Raw genomic sequence first — 12,900 nt, 5'->3', positions numbered from 1 at the left:
TTTATCGCAGTTAACATATTTATTTTCATAAAAATATAAAACAAAACATAATAATACAAACAAGTTCACTCTTAATACTAATTGAAAATAATAAATTTAAAAATACCAATAAATTTTTTCATACATTTATGATTTCCTTACTTACACACCATTTTTTTTACATCCTTACATTCCCTCGAAAAACTTAAAAAGAGGTACTATTTATTAAATTACACATAATTTTTTGTGACTTAGTTTATGGGGACTTAAAATTGTATGCCTTTAAAATTTGTGTCAATGATGTAACATCAGACCATTTGGAAATGCATTAGTATTGCTAGTGGGATATTTAAGGCAAATACTAAATCTGATCTACACTAGCAATTCTGACCATAAATGCTTTACTTGGTAAAGTACATCGAAATAAACTTCAAATATGCATGTTCAGCTGCAAAACGATTCTACACCTGAGATATTTCTCACGAATGTCAGAATGTCTTCTCACGAAGACGAATGTCATTCCCTCATAAATTCTGTAATTTAGTGATGTAAAAAGAATTGGTTAATAAAGTGTTCCCAACATTCAAACTAATTACAAGATTGGCTGAGTCAAGGTTTAAGAGCTGTTTACAAAAACGTCTATGAACTTAACTACATAATTCAGTCTAACAATTTATCTAAGGCATTCTTACTCAAGGCAAGGTTACTCGACGCTGTTGTGGAAACAGATGCAGCGTTTAATTATCCGACAGAGTTTTAAAATTTACTCGATTTGAAGGAACAGAACCAGAATAGAGAATATCACGGATCGCGTGGCAAGACTCAAGTGGCAATGGGCGGGACATGTTGCAAGATAGGACCCCACAAGGTGGACCCCTAAATTTTTGAGATGGAGACCTTGGGAGAATAAAAGAGGCGCCTGAATACCTCAAAAAAGATAATCCGACAACATATTCGCTGTGGGGGGTAGAAACTGGCTACAAACAGCAAAACACCGAAAAAAACGGAAGGATACAGAAGAGGTCTATATCTAGCAGTGGACAGAAGGCTAATGAAGAAGAAATGCCATCGCACATAATGAAATTGAAAATCAGCATGCGAAATATCAATCGGCTAAAGCTTTCTAAAGGCACGTGACTTACATTAAATATTATAATAATAATAAAAGCTCCCAACTCACATACAAATATACAAGTTCGGCATCTATGAGTGCGTATGTAACTATACATGCATTTAATAATTCTACCACACACTGCGCACTCCATCTTCTCATCGATTCTGTTGTGCTGAATGCCACGCGCATAGACCTCATCAATACTGTTCACGGAGCTCCTCTAGCCCGCAACTCAAAATTACCATCAATCCCCGCCACCTCAATGTGACATTCGATTGTTCCTTGTACCTTTTGTTCTGCCCTTCCCGCTTTCATTTTAAGAAGCCCACCAAAATATAGCTTTGGGCAGGCGCGAGTCATCCATACGAATGACACACCCCGCCCATCTGCGCAGAGCCCTCCCTATGGCCACTGAGATAGGACAAACGAATAACCTCATCATTCCTATTCCTATGATTCCAACAGATATGCCTTTTCAATTTAATAAATCGCAATGCCCCATTCGACTGGCATTTTCAATAAAAATCAACAAATTGTTAGAATAGTGAGTTTAGATCTACACTACACCCTTGCTTCTCACATAGACGATTAAATGCACCATTTTTTAGAGTTGTAAACCATTCACTCTCTATATCAGAACAGGCAAATATGAAAATATTGTATTCTTGAAATTAAACATATTAGAAATATGTATATTTACTTTTCTTCCATTTCCATTTGACCAGACTGAGCCACAGCAACATGTAGCCAGGTACAGATAGTGTATAAATAAAATAAGAACCCGATGACAAATTGCTTAAAGTGCAGTTTATCGGGACTTTTAATATTATGCTGTCTAATTTTGTCATTATGTAAAAATAAATAAATAAATAAAAGCAAGATCACTACACTACTTATAAAGTGATCACTTAGCCAGCCTATGACAGGCTATAACCCTTGTAAATACTCACACTCTATATTCTTTCATATTCTTCTCCTCTCTATGCTGAGATGGCAAATTGTAAATATAATAAAAAACACTTAAAATGCTTAAAACTAATCTTCGTCAGCATGATGAGGAAATTCATAAGAGGAAAACTGCACACAAGTAGATTATCAAACATAGTATCCCAATAATAAGAGCAGCAATACCCCCACGCATGTACCTAAAACAAAAAATCTATAATTAATTAAGAGCATCATATTTAGACGCCAATTGCAATGTCAAATGATGAAAATAAGCCTAAAATATGAAAATTAAATATCAAGGCAATAAAATAAGAAAATACAAAACCTCTCAAAACGAACATAATTCGTTCTAGAATCTTAATCATTAAGCGAAAAAAAATCTGTTTTGACTGCTGAGAATGTCCCGACTCACTAGTGAATGTCGTGAAAAAGGGACTTGCCCTTTCTCTGTGACTCGTTAAGGTGGGGACTGACCGGAGGCATTTTGTTGCAACGTAACACATTACGATGCGAGCATTTCGTATAGTCAGTATAGCGAGCCGAGCGCTCCATCCATAGTCGGAGTGCTCGCCGCGAGCGACGTTACGACGAAATGCTCCAGTCAGTCCCCACCTTTATGCGAAATGTCACTTATTAAAAGAAAGTTTTATTTTTTTTATTTACTCAATATGCAAATTACTCAATATGAGAGGTTTCACTGTAATTACGTATAAATAAAATTGTGAGAACTTTTAAAAAAAATTTCAAGATACAACAAAAAAAAAATTTCTTTCATTGGTGCATTTTATGAGGGCATTCAGTTGTGTCACAAGTGTCCCGGATGATTTTATTGATTGTTATAATTTTTTTTAGTGATTTTGAATCAGATTCATTTTTTAAGATTTATTTTTAACCCTTTACAGACAACTGCAAAGAAATAGCTCAAACTGATTTTACTATTATTATTTTATGAGCTCTATGCGTATGGACTGAAATCCATGTTTATGAACTACAGTAGTGGACTCTGTCGCACAATGTCGGTATTATTTTGTATGTTTTGAACATATTATCTTAATACCATATATTTGAAATAAAAAACCTGACATTTTTTTCAAATTAAAACATCATTAAAACACATCAATCGAATATATAAATCAAATTTAAGCAACTTTTTTTATTTTTAAATATTTTCTAATATTTTCATATGAATAAAATCATTTAATTACATTTATACCCATGATGGGCGATCAAATAATTGAACCAAAATAAGAGACTAAAAATGAATTCTTCACATGAAGTAGTTGTTTTAGTAGGTGCATTTAGAGGTCCTAAAATCATTATTATTTTAACTTATTATTGTTGTAAATTATTCAGTTATTTTATGAGTTTTACTATCAAGATATTTTTTATTGATTAAACTTCAAGATTTTATAAGAATCTAAATCTCTGAAATAAATAATAATTATAATAAATAAACACAGTAGATGGGTCAATCTACAAAATTTGAGTCGCAACATCCGCTAAATTCAATATTATAATTCGCATAAGATATAATATCCAATAATATCGCTTTTAAAAATAAAAAATCAGGTGCCAAAATTAGTTTTTGCTATTCTATAAAAAATGCATTAGCCATACTTATTAAACATATTTTACAATGATATACTATGTATGTACATATTGTACAGTTGTTAAATAAATAAGCTTAAATTTTATTTTTAATTTAAGTTTTACTTAGTAATTAATTTTTTTAAATCTATTGTGACACGTGTTTCGATACATTTCGCATCATTTTCAAACACCCTATGTGAAGCTAATTCTAAATTTTAGAGTTGTGTACGCGGAATGCATCGAAACACGTGTCACAACAGATTTTTTTTTTTAAATAGTGATATCTACTAAGTAAAACTTAAATTAAAAATGGATATATTTTACCACAAAGCGACTGATGAATCAATTAGAGAAAAAAAAATTGAGTGTGGCATTGGTTTGAAGTGCGAACAACACAATTGTGCAAGCAAAGCAGCATTTACGAAAAGTATTATTTTTAACTTTAATAAAGAAAATAACACTAATATATTTTATAAATTTGCTTTAAGGTGGAGACTGACCGGCGCATTTCGTCGTAACATAACGTCGTAACATCGCTCGCGGCGAGCATCACCGAGCATCCAAAACTATGGATAGAGCGCTCGGCTCGCTGTACTGACCATACGAATGCTCGCATCGTTACGTGTTACGTTACGACGAAAAGCTCCGGTCAGTCTCGACCTTTAGAAGCTTATATTGAACATACTCTATCTGAAATCACTTGTAGATATTTGTCTAATCAATTGATAATAAATTATTTATATCTAAAGTAAAAAATGCCCTAGATAGCCAAAAAAAAAGAAAAATAGTCAGATGCCCTACTGAAGATCCATGAAAGATATCAGGGAGAGATTAAATGATAATAAATTGACTTGGCAAATGTCTGATATGGTTGCCACACAATTTTCTTTTTTAAAAGCACGGTGAAAAGGGGAGTGAGAACTAATTAAAGCATCTAATATAATAACACACTTGCTTACCAATGAAAATTTAGCGATTTTAAGGACCTAATAATATTTTCAGTTTGTTTTCGAGTTTGTTCGAATGTTCCTGTATTATCGATTATAAACTGTGAATTAGCGGCCTTCTCATCCAAAGGCATCTGGGTCTCTATGCGCTTCTTGGCAATTTCCGGAGAAAAATCATTTCTGTGGCACAATCTCTCCAGCTGTTGATCATCTTGACTATAAGATAAGAAATAGAAACATTTATCGTTCGTTTAAGTCAATAATTTAACTGAAAATTTTAGGAATGAATAGCCGAATACGGTAAAACCTCGATATAATGGGCTAATTGGGAGAGGCAAAATCCGTTATATTTAAAATAAGTTAAAAAATAAATAAAAAACTTTTTTTTTTGAACTGTACTTACATTTAAATTAACAATACAAAACACAAACAAAATTGTATTTATTATCTCCGGACACTTGTTGTGAAGTAACATTGCAGTTGGATATCAACGCACTTGCTTTCAGTAATCCTGCTAGTCAAATCAGGATTAAAAGCTAACAATTAATTTTAACGAAACTTGATTTAACAAGTTTGTAATCAACACTCTAAATTTACAAAATTGCATATAATATAGTTGACCTTTGTTATCTGATGAATAGTCAATAAATGTTATTAGACCATCGACATATGATCTTACCACTGATAACTTCTGGCAGTGTTTCCGGCTAGGTGCAGCCAACAAGCAGTACAGCATTATGTCTCAAATTCTAGTGCTAGACGTATGACGTGATTATCATGACAGCTAAAAATTATTTACATGCGGCGACACTTGAATTTAAGCATGAATAATATTAACACAACGGTTATAATTTTTCTAACATTTGGCCGGATTTTTTGTCCGTTATGTCCGAAGTTCATTAAATATAGGTCCGTTATATCGAGGTTTTAATGTATTATACATTGCTGAACATTTGATTGCAATATATTTTAATATTTATTTGTCTCACCACATTACAGTTATGATTTTGTGCATGAAGCCCATCATTCGGCCAGTTTCGAAGAGAAGCGGAAGCTCCATTACTATGAACGCGTGTCCGTGCAGAAAATGCAGTATGGCTTTCTTCGCCAAGACCCTTTGGATGCGCGGGTGTGTGATTTGATTCAACCGACGTCTTTTGTTTTCATCGTCAAATACGATAGCTCCGAGTTTTATTCTGTTGACGCACCCGTCCTCGTTCAGTATGTCTTGACCAAATTCTTCTCTAATCACCCCCCAAGCAGGCTGCCCAGGTTCAATAACTAAAATAATAAAATTTCAATTTAAATTTTTCAATTTATTTATTTCAATTAATAGATACACATTACAAACTATAAAAAATTTCAATCGTATAAATTAAAAATACATTAAAATAAAATATATGCAAGAACTATTGCTAAATGTGTAGAAGAATCCCGCTTCGAAAAACTCCTTCAGACACATTGAACAGATCAATATCCAATGAGATATAATTCAACATAGCGGTAGCTCTTCCTACAGGCATAATCATCGGCAGGTTGATCCTGTGTATAGGAATGTGAAACAATCTATGTCGACGCTGTATTAGGTTACTATCGGGAACATACAGACCAATGTTCTGGATAATTTCAGGATTATCAATCATACCGCGCAACAATGGATAAAAATGTGTAATCAAATACACATTCCTTCTAGTCTCTAAACTATTGTAGCCAAGAATACCTTGGAGAAACTCGGTCGGGTAGAGCCAAGGATAAGCTTTTGGACTTTCTGTACCATAAGAGAATACTTAAGCTCGTGTGGCCCTCAAATCATGGAGCCACTCTCGAGTCTACTTCGCACCAAAGAGTTATAAAGAGTTCTCAGCACGCGGGTATTTTCGAAAACCCTGGCAATATGCAGAACAAATCCTAGCATTTTCAATGTATTACCACTGACCGCCTATATGTGATGGTGAAATGACAGGGTGCTCACAAACCTAACGCCCAGATCCCTAACATTCGATGCTTGCATCAGATTTTGGTAATTCATTTTGTAGCGATAAAATAGAATTTTTTGGGCCCTAGTGAAAGACGTGACCAAACATTAAACATTAGTTTGTTTCGTCTTCCCCATTCACATATATTTGATATATCTGCTTGGAGAAGATGAAAATCGTCAAAAGTTGTCACCTTTAAGAAAAGCTTTAGGTCATCCGCAAAAAACAGAAAATAAGACATAATTTTGTTTCAAAGTTAGAAATTATAAATTGAATTAAATACTTTGATTTTCTCTCTGCCAGACTACTGGATCCTGTGAAGTTAATGAAGAAAATTAAGGTGAAAAGATTATCAATTAACATTATTCATCAACCCTGAACCTAATTATACTCAGACAGTCTGTCGCCTTCACAAACTAAGTTTGAAGTAAGGTCCTTACAATATATTGCCTATGTATAAAATTTAATCTAATCATGGATCCAAAATGGGTGAACTGAAAAAATACTATATGGAAAGATATTTGTATTAGTGAGTAGTTTTATTTTCTGTAATTTTCCATTAAACATTTTACATGCCTATTTACTACAACTTTTATTGCTTTATATTTTCCGTTTTGCCCTGTGTTTTCTTGTTTGTTACTTTCTTATCTGTTATTCAGTCTTTTTAACCTTAATCCCATGTCCCAAAATGAGTGATGGAAATACTCAACGGGAATATTATATATCACTCACTCCTTTCAACAACGTCATAAATCAAAAAGCGTCAATTTTCAGTTGTGCCCGGAATGTTTTCGGAATGCCCAAAAAAAGTACTATATCCCAGCAAAAGCGGCATATTTTTAACTTAATATATACCCGCTACAGGGCAGAAAGTTTTTGCATTTTGAAGAAAAGGTATAGTTTAATTTTTTTTTTTTTAATTTACTAAATATTTTTCAAATTGAGAAAAAAAACATTCAGGTTTTACCTAAAAAGATCTGTTGCACAGTAAAATGTTCAATAAGTGGCATGATATTTATTTTTAAAACATTTTATTATATTTTTAAACTTTAAAAACGATCTCCTGAAAAATCAAGTTTTTCGAAATATGACGTTGTTGAAAGGAGAGAGCGATATGTGACTTGCGTATGTCATATGTTTAAATAAATAAATAAAATAAAATACTCACTCTCCCTCGCGATCTGGTCGGCATCGACGACCGGAATCCCGTGTTCTTTGAAGATCTGCAGGACCGTGCTCTTCCCAGTCGCCAGCCCTCCCGTCAGACCAACGACAAACATCTCGAGGGCGGAAAGATATTTGGGTAAACAACAAATACGAAGTATAAAACAGGGCAACTGTTGACTTCGCATACAATGCGCAGCGGCGACGTCTAACTAACTAACTATGAAGCAATCGGTGAATCGGATATATCAATCAAATGTAAATGACTTCAATTACTTGACTTCAGGAAATATAAAACAGCTGCAGTCACTTCGCGATAAGACATTTTGACAGAAGCAAACCGAAGATATAGAATGTTGCCAGTACAACACAAAAATTAAAAAAAGTAGGTACTATTAATTTTGAATATGATGCCAACTTTGATGAATATTCGAATTGGTATTTCTTTGGATATTTACAATAATGTAATCACAAATTTTAGCCTACCCAGATTAATAAATATAAATTTAAAAAAAACCGTTAGTATAATGAGAAACAGTATGGTGCAAAATAATTCAAATGTACTAAATCATGGGCACAAGTAAAAACAGCAAAATTAAAAATTTATTTCACAATTTATATTAATATTTTATAAACTCTAAAACATAATTTTTATTTTTCATACTCTTTCGCAAAGCTATTTTATACAAAAGGGCTGTACAAACTAGAAACGATTCCGGGTCAACCCAAATAATTAAATATATTTATTGTACGAGAGCGAAACATGGAACTGACAAATGAAGGATGAAAGCAGAATGAACGCTGTTGAAATACGCTCCCTTAGACGAATGTGTGAAAAATCATTGTATGACAAAATTAAAAAGGAATATATATGAAAAGAATGTAAGGCTGAACAAGGAATAATTGAAAATATTAGGAAGAGTTCTTTGAGGTGGTATGGACATGTGGAGCGAATGAATACCGAGAGAATGACTGAGAAAATATATGTGACGAATGTGAGCGGTAAAACAGAACGAGGTGTCAGAACAAATTTTAGTCATCTGCGTAAATTTGCCAAAATTATTGTGGAGGAATAATAATAATGTAAGGGGAGAGTCAATTCGTTGTCCCCTATCATTCTCAAAACAAAATAAGACTGTGACATCTGTGTGTTTTTAATTCAATTTAGGTTGTAGTCTCGGATAATTAACAGACAAACGATCGAAAGAAATTATAGTTTTAATTTATGAAACGACCGCCAGATGCCATTAAGGTCACTGCTCAACGAGTTCTCATTCAATTTATTTCAAATGTCAACATTAATTAGAAACTGGATTCGCAAATTTATCTTAAAGGTCTACGTCAACTAAATTTATTTATACCGTACATAAAACAATTTTCGTAATATTCCTTATTCCACATTATTCTTCTACAGTGGAATGTATTTGATATGATGTAAGCGAATGAACTTGGTATGTGCGAGTACGATATATACGAATCCCATGAAGCGAACTATTACATAATTAAAATATAACTTTGTTTTAAAATCACTATAAATTTATAGTGATTCTAAAACAAAGTTAAATTTTAGTTATAAAATTGAAAATCACAAAGTTATTGCTTCAAATATAAATTATAGAACTATTACATTTTATTTTCATATTTAATAATCAAATACAGTAATCCCGGAAAAAGCGAACAAGATTTTGAAGAAAAACAATTGTACGATTTGAAAAAAAATAGGCTTTTACAAAAACATATTTATTATTATATAAAATTATTGTATACAAACCTTTTGTGGTACTTTTTTTTGCATTTTTGGACTAAGTAGAATCAACTTAGTCCTCAAATGCAAAAAAAAAACGTACTACTTAAAAAATGTCCCTTACTGTGTTTTGAGTTTGGATGTAAGGCAGTGTTCCGCAATCTTTTTCTGTTCAAGGTACACCTGCCAAATCGAGAAATTTTAGAGGAGCACGAAAGAAAATAACAAAGTTTATTTAATATTGATTTATTATTAAAATGAATATAAGGCGAAAACATATATTGCTCACTCCTTTCAAGAACGTCATAAATCAAAAAACTTGATTTTCCAGGAGAACGTTTTTAAAATTTAAAAATATAGCACAATGTATTAAAAATAAATATCAAGCCACTTATCGAACTTTTTACTGTGCAACAGATCATTTTAGGTAAAACCTAAAGGTTTTTTCTCCATTGGAAAAATATTTAGTAAATTTCAAAAAATAATAAAACAATAAAATGCAAAAACAACATTTTCTGCCCTGTAGCGGATAAATATTATGTTAAAAATATGCCTCTTTGCTGGGATATAGTACATTTTCTGGGCATTCCGAAAACATGCTCAACTGAAAATTGACGATTTTTGATTTATGACGTTCTTGAAAGGAGTGATCGATATAACATATTACATTTAATGTGAAATGTGAGCCTGCTTAACTGAGCACAAGCAATCAAAATTTGTAGGTTTGTTATCTCACAAAACTAGACTTCTTTCCGCGGAACACCAACTAATCACCACGGCCCACCAGTGAGCCGTGGCACACACTTTGCGGAACACTGGTGTAAGGTACTATGTATGTACTGTATTACAAACTCGGTTTATCCGAACTTTTCCAAATCCAAACAGGACACAGCCCCAATTATTTCGGATTATCGGGGTTCCACTGTGATGTTTAATTTTTATGCCGGCATGAAATTATAGATTGATGAAGTTTCTATAATTGATGATGAAATTATAGAAACTTCATTCCTGATTTAGAAACATTGAATTGCATAAATTAACAGAAATTAAAAAGAATATATTGCTACAAAAATTCTAAATGTTATTCATTAATACGTTCCTTCCATTTAGGTTATTGTATGCAAAAAATCTCATCTACATGATTGTTCCAAAAAATATGTATTTTTTTTCTTCTTTATCAATTTACATTTTCCCTCCATTTAGGTTTTTGTATACAAAAAAAAAACATATCTACTAGGTTTTCAAAAAAAATTTTATTTAAATGATTTTTTTCAATACCCCGTATTTTCAATATCCCTCCGCTTAAGTTTTTTTTCAGTCCGTTAAAAACGTAAAAAATAGGTTTCAATGTACCGCTAATATATTAATATTATTCCTTTAGAATTGCAACGATTTCCGTGAATTTAAGTGAAACAAGATATACAATGACGATTTAACAAACTTCGCCCGTTTCGACCGTAACAATATATTTGCATTCGAGGTAAAGTTACACGATGCAGTATTAAATTATTAGTAGTTTAGAACACAAATCAAATGCATGTTTTAACCACGGTATGGCATTTTCTCGAAATCATTTAATTATTCTCGAAATATCAGCTTTGATCATGTTTCCACCCCGACCCATGTTGTACAGTTATATTTCAAAACTTATTGATGATATACCATAAGTCTTATTTTAGATACAATGTGTTTCTCATTCAAAGGATCTCTTACTTTCGAAAAGATTGTGAAAAAATGATTAAATTGAAATATTATTTATTTACAACATTTTGAGTGTGTCCAAATACTTGTTCACAAATCTGGATTATCTCCAATTTCACCAGCCTAGACGGTCAGGAAAAAAACTCCCAATTGGAGAAATCTTCTCTATTTTTTTGAAAATAAAAATGCTTTAATTGCCTTGTCAACCGAAGTACTGCATCATTTTTTTTTACTTTTACTTTACTTTATTGTACTTTATTTTACTCTACCTTTTACTTTTTATCTTTTATTGTTTTTATTTTTAAAGTGATATATTTTAATTTTTTTATTTTTGCTTTCAAGTATTCTGTATTAATAATAATAATAAAACCCTTATCCGCACCCCAATGGTGCATAGGGCACTGTCATATAAACGCAGTGTTATCTTGATCGTTTACACATGAAGGAAAGGTGATCAGCCCTCCGCTTCAGGTATCCAGTCCAGGGTAATAATATTGAATAAATATTACAGTGAAAAAATCACATATATTTATTTTACCCCCCTTGGGAATCGAACCCGGGACCTCCAGAACGGTAGCCGAGCGTGCTGACCATTACACTACGGAGGCGGACAAATTCTGTATTAGTCAACTATTTTGCATTTTATATTAACACTTTTATTCTAGTTCTACTTCTTATAATTTGTATTGTATTCTTGCCAGTGCCCTTTACTATGACCTGAATTATATTGTATTTGTTTATATTTTATAAATATTTTTTGTATTTGTATTTATATCATGTTGTTTAATGCAAAAGAATTTAAGAAAGGAAAAAAGACAATAGATGCCCTTCCCTTACTAAGCAAAAATGACCGCTGAAAAATCCAAGATAAATTAGGAGGTTATACATCACCCTCCGTACTCACTAGACTTTAATCCGTCTGACTTTAATCTATTTAGGTCTAAGGAGCACTACTTCAAAGTTAAAAAGTTCAAAATGTGGCCGATATAAAACCCAATATTTAAAAGAGATTAAAAGGTAATCCGATATTTTAATTAAAATACACCATATTTTTATAAAAGGGTATAAAAAATTATAAAATAGATGGGAAAGAGTTTATTGGCAATGTTAAGTTTGTTTCGATTTTAAATTTGGCTTAAATTCTTTATTTAAAAAAAAAATTGATGTATGTAGACACCTTCGTCTTTTAAACGTATAACTCATAAAGTACATTGATTAAAGAAAAAACTTGTTTTTTTACCACTTGAGTTTTATTATTGACTACATGTTTCAGAAGTTAAACTTCCATCATTCAGGTCTGTATAATAACTAAAATATAAAATATAAATTTGTTCTATAAATTGTTCTATATTTTTTAGTTATTATACAGACCTGAATGATGGAAGTTTAACTTCTGAAACATGTAGTCTATAATAAAACTCAAGTGGTAAAAAACAAGTGTTTTCTTTAATCATTGTAACATGTCTTACCACAAAGTTTATGCCGAAACAATAAATAAAACATAAAGTACATATTTGATAACTTTTTTTCATTTTCATCTTTTTGATTTTTTGTTTTGTTTGAATTAAATATTTGTAGTTTATATTAGTACTTAAAATCTAATTTTATTTCTGAAAATATCTATTGTATTTTTGCCAGTGCCTTTTATTATAACCTAAAATAAAATGTATACCCACACACAGGCTATGCCTATGATGTGGGTTTTTTTTGTATTAATACATATTTTATATATTTTTG

The 12,900-nt window shown here is 31.7% G+C and overlaps 1 protein-coding gene across 1 annotated transcript; it reads right to left on the bottom strand.

Annotated features, from left to right (window-relative positions):
• Positions 1-8,096, bottom strand: Dpck (Dephospho-CoA kinase). Its single transcript, XM_088274896.1, has 4 exons — positions 7,723-8,096; positions 5,568-5,859; positions 4,591-4,794; positions 1-2,238 (listed from the first exon to the last, which is right to left on the bottom strand). The coding sequence occupies exons 1-4, from the start codon at positions 7,904-7,906 to the stop codon at positions 2,157-2,159; spliced, it is 762 nt and encodes a 253-aa protein (XP_088131022.1). The 5' UTR covers positions 7,907-8,096; the 3' UTR covers positions 1-2,156.
• Positions 8,097-12,900: the final 4,804 nt, after the last annotated feature.

This window comes from Brachycentrus maculatus, unplaced genomic scaffold (genome assembly GCF_059751285.1).
Source record: "Brachycentrus maculatus isolate JH-2025_06_01 unplaced genomic scaffold, ASM5975128v1 h1tg000743l, whole genome shotgun sequence".
Taxonomy (NCBI): domain Eukaryota; kingdom Metazoa; phylum Arthropoda; class Insecta; order Trichoptera; family Brachycentridae; genus Brachycentrus; species Brachycentrus maculatus.
The sequence above is the reverse complement of the archived record's forward strand: the minus strand, read 5'-3'. Positions and strand labels throughout refer to the sequence as shown.

Coding starts and splice junctions, on each gene's coding strand:
- Dpck (XM_088274896.1), bottom strand. CDS start 7,906: ATGCGAAGTCAACAGTTGCCCTGTTTTATACTTCGTATTTGTTGTTTA. Junction 5,860..7,722: donor CGACCAGATCGCGAGGGAGA/GTGAGTATTTTA, acceptor TTATTATTTTAG/TTATTGAACCTGGGCAGCCT. Junction 4,795..5,567: donor AAAATCATAACTGTAATGTG/GTGAGACAAATA, acceptor CTTATCTTATAG/TCAAGATGATCAACAGCTGG.